Source organism: Hylobates moloch, unplaced genomic scaffold (assembly GCF_009828535.3).
Source record: "Hylobates moloch isolate HMO894 unplaced genomic scaffold, HMol_V3 SCAFFOLD_18, whole genome shotgun sequence".
NCBI classification, from domain to species: domain Eukaryota; kingdom Metazoa; phylum Chordata; class Mammalia; order Primates; family Hylobatidae; genus Hylobates; species Hylobates moloch.
The window spans coordinates 52,005,623-52,025,457 of record NW_026652293.1 but is presented as its reverse complement, the minus strand read 5'-3'; the positions used below and the strand labels follow the sequence as shown (position 1 = coordinate 52,025,457).

Genomic DNA, 19,835 nt, shown 5'->3' with positions numbered 1-19,835 from the left:
ATGAGGACCGCTGTGGGGAAGGGAGGAAGGAGGTGGAATGTGCGCCCTGACAACAGTGATTTACGGTATTTACTTTCTAGTCATTTTGGACAGGTCTGTTGAAGGACAATCAAGTCTCCCGTTTTTACTTAGTGTAGCTCAGGCACAGCCTCCCAAACTGAATCACTTGCTCTAGAAGGGAAGGCTTTCCTCCTGTGTTATGTGTGCACACACACCCCTATGGGAGGGAGCACTAGTCTACTCAGAGCCAGGCCAGTCCTGAAGACATACCTTCCAATGTTCTAAATTCATGTCCTACCTCTAATTTTCTGGGATACCTTAACAGGTTGCCATCCTAGAATTTATTTTGTTAGTTTGTTGTTTACAATATAGCCCTCTGTTTGTGAACTGCTGGAAAACAGAGATCCATCAATTTTACCTAAAGAATAAGGTAGATTTGTTTGTTTTACTGATTTGAATGAATGGTCACCTTTATAATTTGCTGCCTAAGCCACTTCTTGTATGGCTTTCTTCTTCACCTTCTTGCTAGGCTAAACATTATCAACCAACTTCATTCTTTCCATAGCATTAATCCAGGAAGCTGGAATTTTAAGTGTTCGATGTCTACTGTTCTACACTACTCATAACTTGACATTTTCAATTTCAGCCAAGTCTAAATTAGATGAATACAAGAATAACTCTTACCACTGTTCCACTTTCCCTTTTTCTTTTATTTTACCTTTAGTTACTCAAAGTCAACATTTTCATTTCGGTATGACTCTGCAGCCATACTGACCAGACAGATGATTTAAACTGGAAACTCTGTTGAATGTACCCCCAAACCCAAGATCTCTATACTGTTCTCTACTTCAGATGTTCCTTAGTTCAGAAGTCACAAAGAACTTTCTATCACTTTTGGAATTTATACTTTAGATGTGTATGGGGCCTAGGTTATTAGTAGAGCACTGAAAAAATAATAATAGCTAACATATACTACACTTAGTAATTTGATGTGTGTTGTGTATGGTCATTTAATCTTCACAACGAACCTATAAAGTAGGTCTTATTATCCATATTTGGCAGATGAGGACACTGAGGTACAAAGAAGTTAAGTACTTTGTTTGAGACCACAGTAAGTGGTAGAGCTGGATTTTTGCAGTCAGGATCCACTATGTTCTTACCTACTATGTACTTCTGAGAAACAGTGGTCCCAGAATATGTTCTGACAAACAGGAATTCTGGGGTCAAACAAGTTTGGGAGATACTGGGTACCCTCCTGTCCTCTTAGATTCCTCATTCCAGAACATTGTCATGTTAAAGGCTCTGAAACTCCTGTAGAAGAGAAAACCTTTCACTCTTTTAACCCAGCATTTTCCAAACTCCCTTGAATACAGAATTTTTTCCATTATCACACATTGAAAAACTCTGGAATAAAATAATTGTTCCAACCCACTTCTGAATAATTCTAAAAATTATGTATAAATCAGCACCAGCAGGTTCCTTTCCTTGACACCAGTTTTGAATTGAAGCAAAGCTACCATCCCAGTAGCCCAAGAAAAAGATAATCAAGAGGCGCTACTGTCAGACTAGTAGTTTCATCCGTTAGGTCCTCCCTCTGAGTTCAGTTTGAGAACTGCGGTAGGCTAGCTCTATAGATGGGACAAAAAGTGAATATTCTTACACCTGTGGCCATTATAGACACAGAGCAGGAGCTCCAAACCAGAGCTACTGAGTGAAGATGCTGCTGTGGAATATGGCTGGTTACCTGAATTAGCTATCACCTTATTTTGCTGAGGATATAGGTTCAGCTTCCCCACAAGCCAGTGAGCATCTTTCATGTTTACAGACAACCTTCTTGGTACAGACACTGATGCACCTTAAGTAGATTCAGATTAGAGTGTGGATAGAGTAGCAAAAGTTCATTTACAAAACTTCTAAGAAAACAGCGTAAGCCATAAATTCTGATGGCCACCCCTCTTCCTGACATAGACATATACACTTTTGTTCGTAATACTTAGTTTACTGAGTATCTATTGCTCACTTAACAACTCCTTAGACCTGAGATCCCTGACTTATTCATAAGAGGCTACTTTAATTTCCCCAAAGCCCAGGAGGGTAAGACGGGAGGTATTGGTAAAGCTTCTGGAATGGATAAGTGCAGTGAGTATAGCAGGAGAGGAGGAGCCCCTTTCCACCTCTCAAATGATCGGTTCTTTGAAGACCTAACAGGCAAAATTGCTAGAGCTGTCTCCCTGGTAACCGTAAATGAATCCTTTCTTCTATTAAATAACTCTTATAATGCCTTTTCATCTCTATATTTAAGAGGCAAAACATTCACTCAATTTATGGAGGTCTTATGTGCCGGGGTCTCTACAGTCTTCACGGTAAAAGGGTATTTAAATGATATACACCCATCTTGATGACTTCAAGGAGGCAGGAGAGCATAGTGGTTTAAAGGGCAGGCTCCAGTCATGGTTTCTTGGGTTCAGATTTCTGTCACTTTCTGGCTTTGTGATCCTGAACAAGTTACTCACTGACTCTATGAGTTTCTTATCCTATCATGTCTTTATTTCTGTCAAGGAATTTATAATAAAAATATCTAGCCTCCTCTCTCTCTCTCTCTCTCGCTGTCTCTGAAAAGTCAGGAAAGAACCCAAGAAGAATTTGCTTCTAGTTCTGCCTCCTAGTAGTTTCTGTAGGCACATTTTAAATATTATGGTATTTTGCCCCCAGTAATTATAGGAGGGAAGGACAAGAAAATACACTTTTGGTGAATAAAATGCTAAATGACTATCAAAGTTCAGTTAAGCATTCATGATTAAAATCTCTTATTAACGCCCTCAAATGGAATTTTTTGTTTCGAAATTACAGAGGTAGAGAGTGGAGCTGTTTCCACTCTTAGCCATTCTCCACTCATCAATGGGTCTATTCACTTAAGTAATGTGGGATTTCTACAAGAGGCTGAAGAAAACAAAACTACTCATCCCTGTCCTGGAGTTTTATGCCTATGGATCATAAGTCCTTACTAACATTGACCAAAGCATAACTTCGTTTGTAACAATTCTGGAAGCTTTCCAGAATGGTTTCAAGCATGAAAAATCAGAAGGTGAAAAAAAGAAATACATGGAACGACTGTAATTGATTACATTTTCCCCCAAATAGTGATACTTGATAAATGCAAAATAACCCTTTAATATGAAAATACACCAAAAGTCTTTTAAGATTTTATTTATAATTTTATATTTGATACCACTATTCAAGAACAATGTTTGGTCTATACCAATTTTGTCTCATGTTCTGTATGCATTTCTATAAACAGCTTTATTTCATTATTATAGTTATGAATAATGAAATGAAAAGGTGGTTTCCTCATGAAAAATAATCCGATTATTATTTCCATTTGTATTTAAAGGTTAATCTAAGGAAGAAGTGTTAAGGAAAAATGAGGAAACAATGGGCAGGGAGGAAAATGGAAACAGGGTGGGTTTAAAGAGATCAGAGGTGGTAAAAGATAGAGATAGGACCAAGAAAAACCACAGCATATCAGCAGGTTGTGAGGCTTTAAAGAGATAAACTCATCACACTAATGATACACTGTGGGAACATTATCTCATCCTTTGGAATTATGATTAGTTGATTGATTACTGCTTGTGGCTTTTGGGCCACTCATATCTCTACAATTTTAGCTCTCCAGGGAAGTCTTTCTTTGGGAGGCAGTCTCACAGTGGCCTGCGCTATGTCACCCCTGTAGCTGTAGCCTCTGGTTTCTTGCCCCTGGTGAAAGTCATCCACTAAGATAGCATTTAGTAACTGATATAAATAAATGAACATATGGTAATAGTTGGCACACAGCATAACACTATGGATAAGTGCTTAACAAAATCCTAATGTTGACAAAAAGAAACCAGCAGCAGAATTTTCCTTATTTTTTAGGGCAGTACTTGACACTCACCTTTACAGAATCTCTACTCCTACTTCATTTACTCTGTCACCACAGAAGTTCACAGATAGACTTCACAAAGCAAGAAACCAGAATGAGGTTGCTGGGGAGAAATGCAGAGAGTGTTTTGGCCAACTAAAAATAAAAACAAAAGATGAGAAAGAAAAAGAGACGGTGAGTGATAGAGAAAAATATGACTGTGTTCTCATAATTAAAATGAGTATAACAAATTTTTTTTTTTTTTTAAAGATACATGGTCTTTAAATGAATTTATGTGTCTGTCATCATCTCAGTGGGCTTCATAGATTGGGTAAAATTCCAAATGTCTAAATTTCCACTGCCAAAATTACCAACCTACATTTCAAACAACTTTGCCGTTCTGCTGCCTCGATTAGCCTGCAATTAAAAAATAAATGAATAAAAACCAAGGGTCAATAGTAATTGCATAAAAAAAGAAAACCTCAGTGTAGTTTATGATAGAGGGAAAAATCAGTAAATAAGTATTTTTAAAAGCCTAAGTATGTATGTATTTTTAAGAGCACAGCTATATAGATGCTTATAATTTATAAAACTGGAGACTACAGACCACAAACTCTCACTGATGATTATTTTAAATCTTAGTAGAAAATAAAGTTCTCATAACTAGGGTAGCTACATCATTTGTCGCACAAATCCAAACATTTTTGCAGTAAAGAGGATGCCACTCATTGATACACTAAGACAACAGGGGTAAATCAGGACTGTCCCAGATAATTACCTTATTTAAAATGAAGCCACTTTAAATCTGTAAGACTACATCTGTTAGTCTCTCACCTTTTTTCAGTTACAATGGTGATACTATATTTTGCATACTTCCAAGACCTTTTTTTCCTTTGCCTATGCAGCATATTCTAAAAATCACCATTGGAGATACATTTTGAAAATGCTACTTGCACAATTTTAGCATTAATATAAACCTGCACTGCCATAAAAATGAACCCCCGAGAGGTGCTTGGTCAAGTTCTTTTGAGCTCCATGAAAGCAGTCTCCCACAAAGAAAGGAAAGAGAAGATAAATACAACAATAATGGGATTAACAAGCATTTTATGCATTCTGTGTATAGCCAGAGAAATTCATTTTTAAATTTTTGAAAATCAACAACAGAAAAAGAATCCCAAAGGTAAAAACGAGTTTGGCCCCCTTCCCATTTTAGTGCCAGTACAGAAAAAAAGACCAGTGTTTCTGTTTGTTGTTTGATGCTTGCAGGTCACATAATTACTTTTCACATGTTGATCCTTCTTGTTTAGCACACAGTAACCGCTTCATAAAACCAGGGACACCAGGAAAGTTACCTTCACATAATTGAAGGGGCTGTTTCCTGTTAACATGAAAATTTTTGTGATCAAGAATCCTACCATTTGTGGTTTCTCTTTAGATTTGTTATATCTATATGAGTCCTTTTAAGTAAAAAGGCAGTATCTTTACTGTTCCAAGCAAATAGCAAGCTATCTACCATAAGAAATAAATATATGCCAAAGAAATAAATCCAGAAATGGGTGTGTCATTGTGACCTGAAGAGACAAATAATTTTGGCTGCTGGGTTATTGGAGGTAACAAGTTTTTGTATTTGTTCTTTAAGAGGACTTTGTCTTATAATTTTAAGTTACTTAAGATCATTAAACAATACACTATTATAAGGTCAATCTGGTTATTTAACCAGTTGTAACAATTAAATCTAATCAATGTCACACTTACACTGATTGTTCAGAAACTACATACTCCTGTGGTTGTAGAGAAAAAGGATTTTTATCAGTTGACTCAATGATAGCTGAAATCATGCCACCTAGAGGAAAGCTGTGGTATGTCTTACAACTTCATACTGTTACATTCATTAATGTATAATTTTGCATTGATTTGTTGTTACTGCACATCAAATAAAAATTAGTTTCACATAAATATTGTAAAACATGCATTTTTTAGAAAAGATGCTAGATCAACAGCAATGGGTTATCCTTAATTATAAAGTTTTAGTTACCTGTTATCTCCTAGGCAATAACATGCTAAAAATCTAATCCTCATTTATAAAGCATAATTTGAATATCTAAATTCTTAATAGCAAAAATGTCAACCACTTACACCTTTATAATGTCATTAAGTAACAGAGCAACAAATAGCCAATATATTGTATCTTAGGAATAAAAAACCAATAGCTGTATATAGTAAATTATTGGATACCACTTCAGTAAAGTAGTTCTATTTCTGTAGCATCCAGATAATTCAAATATAAAGTTTTAGTTATCAGACATGCTCAGGCAAGACCTATAATGAATTATCCAGTAGCAAGTTACAGAATAAACTGACAGCAACAGCCTGGGGTGATATGTTAACTCTAAATTGACACAACCAGGAAAATTTTCACCTTGTGATTAATGGCATCTACTAATTTTTTTTAAGCACAATTTCCATTTTACTTTTCTCCAGAGGATAGTTTTGCTTCAGTCCTTAAAGACTCAGCTCCTTACATGAGCTTTGGTGCCAGCATCTGCAGGTCTAAATAGAAGTGGAGATGTTCAGTTCTTGCAGGCTTCCTGCTGTGAATGGCACAACTCACACAATAATGTAGCTTCACATACAGCTCGGGAAGCACATACGCATTGAAGACACTTGCTGCAGCCTCTACTGTGTTTTGAATAAAGAACTTCTTAATAGCCCTGTCCTTGGGCACACATGTGGCCACCACCCTTTTTGGCACGATCATTGTTCCATTTATTTATTTATTTATTTATTTATTATTTTTTTTTATTATTATTTGGAAGTGAGGACCCGAAAGAGCATGGCATCTACTACTACCTTCCATTGGCCATAGGTTTATGTCACGGTTGAATGAGACCAAAATACTGAATGCCCATTTTTCTTTCCAGAGAAGAGTTCAATTTCTAGAATCTCATTTTCTGTAAGACATTAATATCTAAAATGTGAGCAATCACAATTGTGTACAGCAGCTCTGTGACTCGAACCTGGATTGGGCTATACTATCTGTGTGGCCTTGGGTAGGTTACTGAAACTTATTGCTTGTTTCCTCATCTGTATAATGGGGACAATAACAGCATCTACCTATCAGGGTTATGAGGAAGAGAGTATGAATTAAGGGGCATTATGAAACCCTTAAACATTGTCTGGCATAAAATCAGTATTGTTTAAATGTTTGCTGTTATTATTACATGTTCTGTTCCAACTTTTACTTGAATAAGTGATAGAACTGCAAAATAGGATAGTTAAAAACAAAACAGCAATGACTTTTTTTAAAATCAAGAAAACAGAGGTTTTCACTTAAAAATAAAGTTTTGTTAATCAAGAGGCACAAGGAAACAGTGGACACATGGAAAGGGAGTCAAATTTTTTATGTTCAACCTTCATTGCAGGGTAATTAGCAAAACTTAAAAGATAAAGTAGGATTCTAGCAAACAGGACTCTTTATACAGTCATCTAATATCAAGAGTGCTCTATTAAACAGTATTTAGAGTTTGGATTCTAGAACAGAATAAGTAAGCAAAAAATAAAAACTGTTTTACTGTCTCATTAAATGTCAGGATCATTTTTCTCAATATAAATATAAGGCCTGTCTTTTCAGACTGTCAAAAATTACATTCTTTAAAAAAGGTCTTATTCTATTCACCTCATGCATTGTTGGCATTTAAGAAACTTATACTATCCATAATGTTTTTAATTTTACTTTTTCAGTTAACATATCATTAACACTGTGTTTTCATCAGTCTTCACAACCATCATTTTAAAAGGAATTAGAAGACTGGTGGTTCAATAGTTTTTGTATGTAAATGTCCTCATATCACTGAACTTGTAAGTTTTAAAAAATTTATTGCTATTAAAAACAATTCTATATAATACTGTTCACACAGCATTTTCTGTCATCAGAATCTTTTCCTGAGGAAGGTTTCCAGAAGTAGAATTGCTGGGCCTCAATAAGCACCTACCACCTGTTAGACTTTAAATTTTTGTTGGGGGGAATTCTATCTAGAAAAGGAACACTCAGAATTACACAGATGAGAAATGAATGGAAACCTATAGGCGCAGCATCTAATCCTCCAAATGCATAAGAGAGAACATCTCTTGACATGCTACTACATATCAGGCACTGTGCTAGATAGACACTGCATACATTAATCCAGTCTTTACACCATGAACTATATATTATTATATCTGATTTACATGCTAGCCTTACAAAGGTTAAGAAACTTACACAAGGAAACAAAACTAGTAAGGCTCAAAACTGAACTGTGAACTCAGTTGTGATTCCAAAATTATGCTGTCTCTCATCTAACAACGAACACTGGTATTTCTTAAAATGTCCAGTGTAAATATAATTTTACTGGTTATTAAGGAGTATATTTGGGAATCCTAGTAAGGACCAAGATACGGCAGTCATGTCTCATGCAATCTACCCTAGTGTTCCTGCCATTTGTAGAGAAGGATATCATCACATTGAACCTTTTGGACTTTGAGCTTTTATATTTATAATATACTTAAGAGAACCCAGTGTTGTTGTACAAAGACAAATATTATTGTGTAGAAACAGTCTTGATGTTATGCTTGATACTTCTCAGTATTTCAGGGCAACTGCTGAGTCTGGCTGCTGCACTGATGTTTTCAGAGCTGATGTCAATCTATTGTTTATGTCCTGTCCATGGGAGGGATACATTTTTACCTAAGATTGAAGTCTGGTTCTGCAAGTGCAAAGAGGCAACTGTCTGGTAGCCTGAGGGTGAATCAACAGCTGCAATGCCACCCACGCATACGGACACAGCTCTCAGCTGTCTCTCCATTTAGAGCCCCAGTTGGTCCTGACCTCTTACAAATTTGGTGTTTTCACTTTGATGTTTATGAACCGATTGCATTAAAAATGCAGGATAATGATTCAGGGTTAGAGAAACTATTATTTATACAAATGTGGTTAACACCTCATCATTTTAAATTGGCTGTGCTAATAATGCTCATTGTGCTCTTCGGGGTGTGTGTGTGTGTGTGTGTGTGTGTGTGTGTGTGTGTGTGTGTGTGTGTGTGTTGTGTGTGTGTGTGTGTGTGTGTGTGTGTGTGTGTGTGTGTGTGTGTTTTGCCTGAATCTGCAACCTACATTTGCTCTGGCAGTATGCTGAGTATGTGCTAGAGTAGAATGGACCTAGGCAACTCTAGGGTTCTACAACTAAATACACTTACTTAGGAAACCTCCTAAATAAGTAGGCCCCTAGATATAAGTGAAAAACATGGGAATTCACTCCTTACATGGTTATCTGTTGCTCCGGCAGTTCTCAAAATGTCCTTTTGGAGCATCATAAACCCATTCTTTTAGAGAACAACAAAAATATTTAAGGTTTGGTGTATTAATTCTGAAAGCCTCAGATGATAAATAATGCTAAAAAACCAAATGCTATTTGTTAGTAACTAAGTGGCTGAACATTTAAGGAGAATAGTTACCCTACAATACAAGTTAATTATAAAGAAATATATCTTTTTAAAAATACAAATACTGAAAAAAGGTCAACAATAATTCAATCAATAAAATTTCACCAGTATTTGTATATGCCTAAATTGTATCAATAAAAGTTTATGGAAAAAGCTTAAGACAGATTTACAATTCCCAAATTCACTGTTGTTTCATTAGACTAGATATATGCTCTGTAGCTTTATTCTCTTCATAGTTGGGATAGACCCACTAGCCACATGTAACTTTTGAAATTTAAAGTAATTAAGTAAAATTAAAAATTTAGTTCCTCTGTATCACTAGCCACATGTGAAATGCTCAGTAGTCACCTGTGCTAGTGGCTACCATATTGAACAGCACAGACATAAATTATTTCCATCATCAAAAAAAGTCCTATTGACAGCAATGATTTAGACTTTTAGTCCCTATAATTTTATGATAAAGTATTATGTCCACTCTTCTAACATATATCCTTGCTTGCCTTACTCAGTTGAAAACCAAAGAGTGTTTAACAGAAAGCTGAATATGTGCCCCTCCCACTGAAGGAGAGGGCAAAAAGGAAGGAGAAGAAAGGTGAGCAATGTTGGAACAGGTATTTTAAGAAAGCAAATTTAAATTTAAAAGGTTTACCGCATCTCTAGGTAGAAAGTCCTAAATACTAACTCCCTGAAATTATGTTCAGTAGACTAGGTAAAAAATATTAATATAGTTCTCTAAGCTAGAAAACACTCTAAATTTAGAGAATCTAAAATTATTTAAGAACTGTTAGAATATATCTTCCATCTATATAATTATGATTAGATTCATTCTAACTTAGCATTTTATTAAAACATTAATCACAATTCTAAATGTCTTGTCAACCACCTCAAACATTCTACTTCTAAATCTATTCACAGATTCCCTTGAGTAATATGTTTAATCAAATTGCTCACCCACTGAAAAAATTTACCAGGACTACCAATGCTGCAACAGTCAGTAAGATTCAAACACCCAGCTGGCCAAAATTCAGACTCCTGTTTTCTTGGGGAAGGAGTGAGAGAGCTTTTTGTAGGCATGAAGTAGTTCTCTCTCCTGTTTCCAAAATTTGCTCTCACTGCCAATTCACCTCAAATAGTCTTCATACCCATAATATCTACAGGGCTTATAGCGTCTATACCATAGCACTGACATGCAGAGTGGAGATAAATGTCAATCACATTGATCCTAATAGATGAATTTCAGGGAAGAACAGAATGAATTCTGCTTCGGTGAACTGGAAAAAATGTTTCCAAATAAAAACAAAGCTAACATTATCAATAAAGTATTGAAAAATTATAATATTCACAGCTCTACATAAACTTCAGCAGTCAACTTTCCTTGAAGTTAAATTCCTTCAAGTTAGCACATTAATGGAGACATAGAAGGAAATGGAAGGAAATCATAAGAGGTTTCCCAGAATTTATATGCCCCTTTCTTCACCCGTCTGTTTTAAAAGACAAAAAAAAATTTTATTTTAAAGAAATTGGATTGCCTTCAAATAGACCTTCGAGAACCTCCTACTGAGTGACTTTAGGCTCTAAGTACTAGTGGTAACCCTCTGAACTATTCTATCCAAAGGGTTTCCAAGGTATATTTTGCAATCAATTGAATAATATTTGAGCAATGCAGAATTCTGGGTAATTTGAAAATAAATTCAGTGCTCCAACTCCATTATAAAAAGTGCTAAACTACTAAGATAATTCTATTTTCAGTCCTAATCAGGTATTATCATTGGCTTTCAAATTCTGATGCTTAAAAATAACAACCAATGCTAAACTATGATAAATACTAAGAACGTTAACCCCAGCCATCCAAGTATCTAGAACATTCTATATATGAAATAAGGAAATAAGATAATTATTTCTATATATGAAATGAGGAAATAATACTTCCAAATTATTGGTTCCTATTTTCCATAGTTCTTTCTAACCAAAGATAAGTAATCTACTATATTATTCTAAGTAGTTACCAAAAATAAAATCCTAGGTGTCATGTTTAAATAAATGGGGAGGCAGGAATTGCAGTTTTCTTTCCCCTCGTTAAAAAATTCAAAGACAGGTGGTATGGTGGCTCACACCTGTAATCCCAGCACTTTGGGAGGCAAGAGGCGGGGGGATCCCTTGAGCTCAGGAGTTCATAACCAGCCTGGGCAAGATGGGGAAACCCCATCTCCATCAAAAAGACAAAAAGTTAGCTGGGCATGGTGGTGCACACCTGTAGCCCTAGCTACTTGGGAGGCTGAGGTGGGAGGATAGCTGGAACCCGGGAGGCGGAGGTTGCAGTGAGCTGAGATTGCACCACTGCACTCCAGCCTGGGTGACAGTGTGAGACCGTCTCAAAAACAAACAAACAAAAACCATAAAGACAATTGTAGAAAGACGAAATAGACTTGGATTATTTATCTGATTGATATCAGAATAATTTAAATGTTGTAGGTAAAATATTTAGAATAGAGGTGACAGAACTAAACTACTCAAAACATTCACTTAAGATACACAATTAGTTTCTAAAATATGCACATTCCTGGTTTCATATTTATACATATGGTATTTTGCTTAATACCCAAGATGCAGAAATACGAATACATAGAAGATATCAAATCTATATGATAAAAATTGTCATATAATTTATATATACTTCATAGCCTTCTAACAGAAGTGATACATTTTTTTCCTGATAGTGGCAACTCAATTTTGCTTTGGAATAAAATAATTTCAGAACAAAGGAAATCTGCAAATATTCTCATCCTTACTTTCAATGTGAAGATCTTGCCAAATTTTTTCAAATCAAATGAGGGACTATAAAATATGTTTTAAAACATTTTAGTAAATAAGCTATTTATCCATATCTATCATGTGAATGTACTATTCAGAAAAATTCCTGTAAAACTCTAGTATAACCCAGAAACAGATTAAATTAAATTAAGTGTAATCTTAGTTCTAGGAAGAAAAATGTGTAAGTTGCTGCACATATTTTTTTTTTTCAAAATTACGTGTTTGTTAGGTCATATTGAAATATGTATCTGTATTAAGTTATAGCAGGATATTTAGTTCTCCTGTATTACTACTGAGGTATATGTGTTCACATTTATTTATACTGAAAGATACTAATGTTCAAAAGTTAGAACAAATACAAAAATGCGTCTTGTACTTTGCTGTTTTAACCACTTGATATCTTAGGTGTACATCTTCCTTTATGATAACAAATACCAGGCCCAGACTGACTCAGCTTTAGTCATATAATACTGTAACACTCAAATGGGTTTCAAAATATAAACATCTCTGCTCTTGGATAGTTTCTTTGGGGGAGGATTATCCTTCAATACATAACAGATGCAAGTATGTGCAACTGGGTGGTAGGAGGGGATTATTTTTATTATGAAAGGGGATGGATCCTTTTCACAAAGGGACAGATCATATTTATTAAATAATTCCCTTAAAAACTTTAGATCTTGGGCCACATTTCACAAAAATTTTGGAATGATATTAAACAGTCTTTTCTCTTTTTAACAGCTGCATACTAAAAGTCACCCAATTTAACAGCCTTTAAGGCAATAATATGGAATCAAGTCTCAAATCGGATGAAATATTCTGCTGCAGATTACTTGTTGTCTAACTGCATCAATTCACTGGTTGAGCAGAGCATAAAAAAGAATTTAAGCTAACTCAAATATTTGGGAGAAAAAAAAGAAGAGAGACTAAAACATGTCAAATGTGCTTCCTGAGAAACTATGTCTCATTGCATAAGTTAAGCATGAGAATTTCCACTTCTGTAAATCTCTCATGCAAAAATAGCCTAACACCTAAAATAAATCTGTCATTATTTATATTATTTAATAAATGAAAGGAAATAAAATAAAAGTTGAAATCTGGGCCGGGCGCGGTGGCTCACGCCTGTAATCCCAGCACTTTGGGAGGCCGAGGCGGGCAGATCACGAGGTCAGGAAATCAAGGCCATCCTGGCTAACACGGTGAAACCCTGTCTCTACTAAAAATACAAAAACAAAAAATTAGCTGGGCGTGGTGGCAGGCACCTGTAGTCCCAGCTACTCGAGAGGTTGAGGTGGGAGAATGGCGTGAACCTGGCAGGCGGTGCTTGCAGTGAGCCGAGATCACGCCACTGCATTCCATCTGGGGCCACAGAGCAAGACTCCGTCTCAAAAAAAAAAAAAAGTTGAAATCTGTTGTTTCTTAAATCATATCTTCCAGATTACCTAAAACTAAAATCACCACCCAAAATCTGAAAAACTATAATTTTAAATTTTAGTATATAGGTTTTCTCAATAACTTCCCAACACAAAGCAAAAAACACCAATCATTCCCCAAAACTACAGATACATAGTTGGGTCTATAAGTTAGAAGGCAGAGAAGTATTAACTTCAAGGAGTTTAATTATGAATTAGTACTGTATTTCTGAAAACATTGGTGATATTGAAATAATACACCAATAGACATGACCAATATGATCCTGGCAAAATGCATATCTCGCTGGTCAAGCAGAAATATATCCTTTTATAAATGTTCTGAGGAAAAATGCTTAAAATTATACAAGAGTTTAAAATATAATTTTAATGAAGTATATATAAAGTGTACATGAAAAGGGGAAATATGAAATCTGGCAAAAGTCTTTTGGCTTTCTTACAAATGGTATCCTTATAATCCCCCAACTATCAGAGGATGACATATTTTTCTAGAAAAAACAAAATGGCTGCAATTGTATTTCCTATGATGCTTTATGTATCAGAGTCACTTGCAGATTCTGGTCTGCTGTCATCTGGCCCATCACTTTCCTTGTCCCAGTCTTTCATAGATGCTCCCATCATGAAATCATCACGTAGGATCGTCCAACCTGGGCCTTCTTCTGATTTCACTTCAGTCTGAGGAAAATTATAGAATCAAAATATTCCAAAGTCAATTCCATCATAAGGAAACAAAAAGGTACAAGCTACAAAACAAACTTTTCAATGCTTAGTTTTTAAAATAGGGGTAAAACCAAGAGAAATTATAAATTGACTTACTTTATACACTATGATTATACTATGATTATATATGTACAAATGTATAATAAAGAACTAAACATTAATAAAATATTGTATGGGCTCCATAAAAGAAACATGAAAGCAAACTAAAAAAATTTTTTTGAAGTGAGGGAAAAAATATAAATCTAGGTTTGGTATTAATTTTTTAAGCACTTCTGACAACCAAAACAGACTTACAATACTATTTAACCTTCAGTGATAATTTACTAGAAAATTTTGGGCAAATTATTTCACCGCAAATAACAACTTAACAAAGGCCTTTAACCCAAAGTAAATTAAAAGTGAGAAAAAGAAACAACCTTGGTACTATGCTAGGTTTTTTAAGATGCCATCTCACTTAATGTTTTTATAAAAATTTGAACCAAATGTTCTTTATTTAGGTTATGAGCTCACTGCCTGACCCAATCATGTAATCAAAGACTAATCGCATGTTGAAATTATAAATAAATGAAGCAGGCAATAAACATAATAGGTAGTCAATTCGTTTCATTTAGTCACAGGATTTATTTGGTACTAATTACAGGCTTTCATTTCATGGTACAACAGTACCACCCTGTGGTATCAATTAAGTAATACAATAGATGCAGCACTCAAAATTTTTCATTCCTTCCACAAATATTTATTGAGAATTAGCTGTGTATCAAGCACTATGTTAGAAACATAGTGATGAACAAAACAAAGTTCTTGTTTTCAGGGGGCTAACAGTCTATACATATCTATTTATGTCAATCACAAAAATACAAAATTTTGTAAAAACCTAAGGTACAAGAACCCATGACATTTGGTTAGAAAACAGTGTTATCATTATGTGGTCATTAACTACATAAAAAACAGCTTAAAAAAAAAAATATATATATATATATAAAAAAAAGATATTTGCTGGGTTACAAGAGATTACTTACCTAACTGCTGTAGCTTCCGTTTATTTAAAAAAAGATAGCCCTGAAACATTCATTCCATTAAAAAAAAATAAATTGAACACTATTACAAGCAAATAGGAAAACTGTCCTATTGGCTCACTCTTGTCTTCTTGAGGTCAAAATATCAAGCAGAGCTTGTGCTTAAATATAACTTGAAGACTGAATGGGATATAAATGTAAGCAAAGATTTCAGAACTGACTTAGTATGTCAAACATCAACACACTTTTTACTATAATTTACCCAACATATAGAAACAAATAAAAAACATCTGTGCTATTTAAAAACCAACATAAAACAGTTCCAATGCTTCTCACGTCACACTGATAGGAGAACAATAATGTAGGAAGATAACTGGAGTATATTAACAACTTTTCATTTCTTATTTCTACAATATCAAACCTACTCTTAAAACTGAAATTCTACTTCTATTAGATTAAGTTAGCTAGCTGGATAAAAGGCCATTTTTCCTGATTTTCACTCTGTCACTCAGGCTGGAGTGCAGTGGCGTTATCATGGCTCACAGGAGCCTCGACCTCCCAGGCTCAAGTGATCCTCCCACCTCAGCCTCCAGAGTAGCTGGGACTACAGGTGCACACCATCATGCCTGGCTAATTTTTGTATTTTTTTTTTTTTTTTTGTAGAGACAGGGTTTTGCCATGTGGTCCAGGCTGGTTTAGAGCTCCTGGGCTCAAGAAATCCACCTGCCTTGGCTTCCCAAAGTGCTGGGATTACAGGTGAGAGCCACCACACCCAGCCAACCCAGGTTTTCTTTAAATAAAAAACTGTTGTTCACAATGAACAAAAATCCACTTAGAACCAACAATTATAACACCTCTCCTGTCAAAGTAAGAATTCAAAGCTTTCAATTAAATTCGGAAAAGTGTATAGCCATATCCAAATTGCTGACTAGCAAAGACCTATCCTGACTTTGGTATTTGAGTTTACATATGAACAAGTGCAATCTCAGTGTGAAGCCTCTACGTTAGGCAAGTACACCCAATATGCCATCAACACATTACTGAAAGAGCACACTGATCCCAAGTGACTGACTCAACACAGAGTGTTTCTACAAGAGAGCTCACCCTGACAACCAACCTCTAGTTGGACTGAGCTACTCCTCTACTCCTTTCCTAGGTAGCACCAGAAAACCCGCAGGCAACAGAAGAACGAAGAAGAAAAGGGAACATGGAAAAAACTTTTTTTTTTTTTTTTTTTGAGACGGGTGAGTCTCGCTCTGTCGCCCAGGCTGGAGTGTAGTGGCACAATCTCGGCTCACTGCAAGCTCCGCCTCCTGGGTTCACGCCATTCTCCTGCCTCAGCCTCCCGAGTAGCTGGGACTACAGGCACCTGCCACCATGCCTGGCTAATTTTTTTGTATTTTTAATAGAGACGGGGTTTCACCATGTTAGCCAAGATGGTCTCAATCTCCTGACCTCATGATCTGCCCGCCTTGGCCTCCCAAAGTGCTGAGATTACAGGCGTGAGCCACCGTGCCCAGCCCACAAAACTTTAAACATGTATTTCAGAAAGAAAGGAACAATAGTAGACCAAAGGAAGGAATTCACTAATTAAAATGGTGACACCAACTATATCTCATGCTTGTCTTGAAAGATGATTGCTGTAAACATGTATTTTAGGCAAGAAGAGCAACAACAGAGCAAGTACAACATTTTGCTCAATTGTCCAATGTAAAGAGTAACAAGAAGAGCTTTACAAGGGGATTTTGGTGATGTTTTTGTCTCTTGGTTTCAAGGATCAATATAGTCTATATCAGCGATTCTTAAAGTGTGATCTTTACACCAGCAGCATTATCCACATAACTTGAAAATATGTTATTAGCAATTCAAAATCTCGAGCCCTGTTAAATCAGAAACTCTAGGCATGGGGCCTAGCAATCTGTTTTTATAAGCCAGTCAGTGATTCTGGTGCATGTTAAAGATAATTATTTATTTGCTTTAAATAAACAAACATTTTTTCTTAGTGACAGTTTTTGTTCACTGCTATAAGACCAAGTATACTTTATGGCGGAGAGGGAAAGATTTTAGAAAATCCAATATTCGATTTTGTAAATCTAATGTAAGATTCAGCACTGTATGCCTTAAGTATGGACATCATTCAAGCTATCATTACAGTAGCATTTTTACACTGTGAAGCAACAATTTGGAAAAAAAAGACACAATAGAAAATTTATAAAAACAAGTGTGGGTTAATACATTTTAAAAACAGATATATTAGATGGCATCTGTCAAGATGGCAGCTCAAGAAAACCTTGTTTAAGGCCAGGCGTGGTGGCTCACACCTGTAATCCCAGGAGTTTGGGAGGCTGAGGCGGGCAGGTCACTTGAGGTCAGGAGTTTCAGACCAGCCTGGCCAACATGGTGAAACCCCATTTCTATTAAAAATACAAAAAATAGCTTATGCGTGGTACCACAGGCTTATAATACCAGCTACTGCGGAAGCTAAAGCGGGAGAATCACTTAGGAGGAGGAGGTTGCAGTAAGCCAAGATCACACCACTGCACTCCAGCCTGAGTGACAGAGTGAGACTCTGTCTCAAAAAAATAAAGAAAACCTTGTTTTAAAGGCAGCAGAATGACTCTTTAAATTCTAATGCCTACATTTGCTAAAGACATATGTAGAAAGAAAAAAGGCAGAAGGCCCATGCTAAACTGGCAGTTTGAACATAAACAACTAGTCTTGCTCAATTGCAATACTCAATAAAACTACACAAAAATGATTTGTTGTTTTAAAGACATAACTCAGAAGGACAAGATCAGAAAAGACAATATCAACACAATTTTGAAGGTGAAGGAGATGAACCAGAAGACACCAGGAAAGTTAAATCCTAAGACCGCAACTGTCACACTGACAAAACCAACCCTATTTACACTGCAGAATCTGCAAAAGAAACAGAAACCGGCAGTATGTATCAGGGACTTCTGGAAGTTAAGGGTTGAAGTGGAAGAACCAAAATAAAAAGCACTGGGGTGAAAGGTATGTTCTGAGAAACATTTAGTTCTCTACTTCCCCATCCCATTCCACAATAACCTGGCAAAATACCCGGAGGTTTAACTTCTGAAGAGGTAATGGGCTTGTGCAGATGAAGGCATAGGTATAGAACCGAAAATAGGATTAAGTTACACACACATACACACACACACACACACAGCAACCAGATATGGAATCCCAGCTCTCTTCCCACACTGGGCTCCCAAAATGCTGGTAGGCAGACCTTTTTCTTCTAAGTAGGAGATTGGAAGAGTTACTTTATTGAAAACCTGACCAGTTGCTAATATATTCACCCAGAGAACCCTACAGTGAAATTTAAGGTGGATGACATCGATATATCCATAGCTTCCAGTTGAATTTTTTGGTCTATTTGTTCTAATCATGAACACACAACTAAGGATTATAAGAAAGAAGAGAACAATGCAAACACAAAATTTAGAAAACGACTTGCAGAAAAAAAAATCTCAAGAGAAAAAAATTTAGGGAAAAATATCAACAACCTCAAAGAGTTAAAATATATTGCATCCATAAAATCAGAACAGTTGCTATTTGATTTTGCCTTGTTTATGTATTATTTTTGAGATGAAATTTCACTCTTGTTGCCTAGGCTGGAGTGCAATGGCACATTCTCGGCTCACTGCAACCTCCAACTCTTGGGTTCAACCAATTATCCTGCCTCAGTCTCCCAAGTAGCTGGGATTACAGGCACCTGCCACCAAGCCCAGCTAATTTTTTGTATTTTTAGTAAAGACGTGGTTTCACCATGTTGGCCAAACTGGTCTCAAACTCCTGACCTCACGTGATCCACCCGCCTTGGCCTCCCAAAGTGCTAAGATTACAGGCCTGAACCACTACACTCGGCCAACAGTTGCTATTTTAAAAGAAACATCAGGAGAATAACAAAGAGCTTAAAATTAGAAATATGGTGGAAGAAACAAAACAAAACGAAACAAAAAACCACATTATAAATGTCAGAAGATAACACTGAGGAAATTGCCCAGAAAATAGACTAAAAGAAAAGAGACAAAAAATAGAAGAAAAAGATAACTAGAGAACTAGTCCAAGAGGCCCAGTATGCAAATAATAGGAGCTCTACAGACAGAGAAAAAATGTACAGGAGGAAATTAATGAAATACTTTAACAAAATTTCCCAAAGCGAAGGACACACATTTCCAGATTAAAAGCCGCCCTCAAGTGTCCAATACAACACAATGAGAACATTATTGTAAAATTTCAGGACAACAGGAACTAAAAGAATATCCCATAAGCTTCCAGGAAAACAAAAGTCACATACGTACTAATAATCAGAAATCAAAAGATTCAGATTTTCCAATAGCAATCCTGGAAGCAAGGAAGCAACAGACAAATACTTTCAAAATGTCAAAGAAAAATAGTATCCAACCTAAAATTCAATATTGAGACACGTTATTATTGAAATGTGAATACTGAACAGAG

General features: G+C 35.9%; 2 protein-coding genes across 4 annotated transcripts in view; both read right to left on the bottom strand.

Moving 5' to 3' along the window:
• TGFB2 (transforming growth factor beta 2) overlaps window positions 1-6,405 on the bottom strand; it is a 106,002-nt gene extending 99,597 nt beyond the window's left edge. For 2 of the 3 annotated variants that reach the window (XM_058430685.1, XM_032136781.2), the window contains exon 1: window positions 3,932-6,405. The gene's annotated coding sequence lies outside the window, so the exon portion shown is untranslated. The remainder of the gene's footprint in view (window positions 1-3,931) is intronic. The other variant, XM_058430684.1, reaches the window with a different exon arrangement.
• Window positions 6,406-8,993: 2,588 nt separating this feature from the next.
• RRP15 (ribosomal RNA processing 15 homolog) overlaps window positions 8,994-19,835 on the bottom strand; it is a 50,708-nt gene continuing 39,866 nt past the window's right edge. The window contains exon 5 of the mRNA XM_032136935.2: window positions 8,994-14,289. Within this exon, the coding sequence (XP_031992826.1) occupies window positions 14,146-14,289 (144 nt within the window). The 3' untranslated portion in view covers window positions 8,994-14,145. The remainder of the gene's footprint in view (window positions 14,290-19,835) is intronic.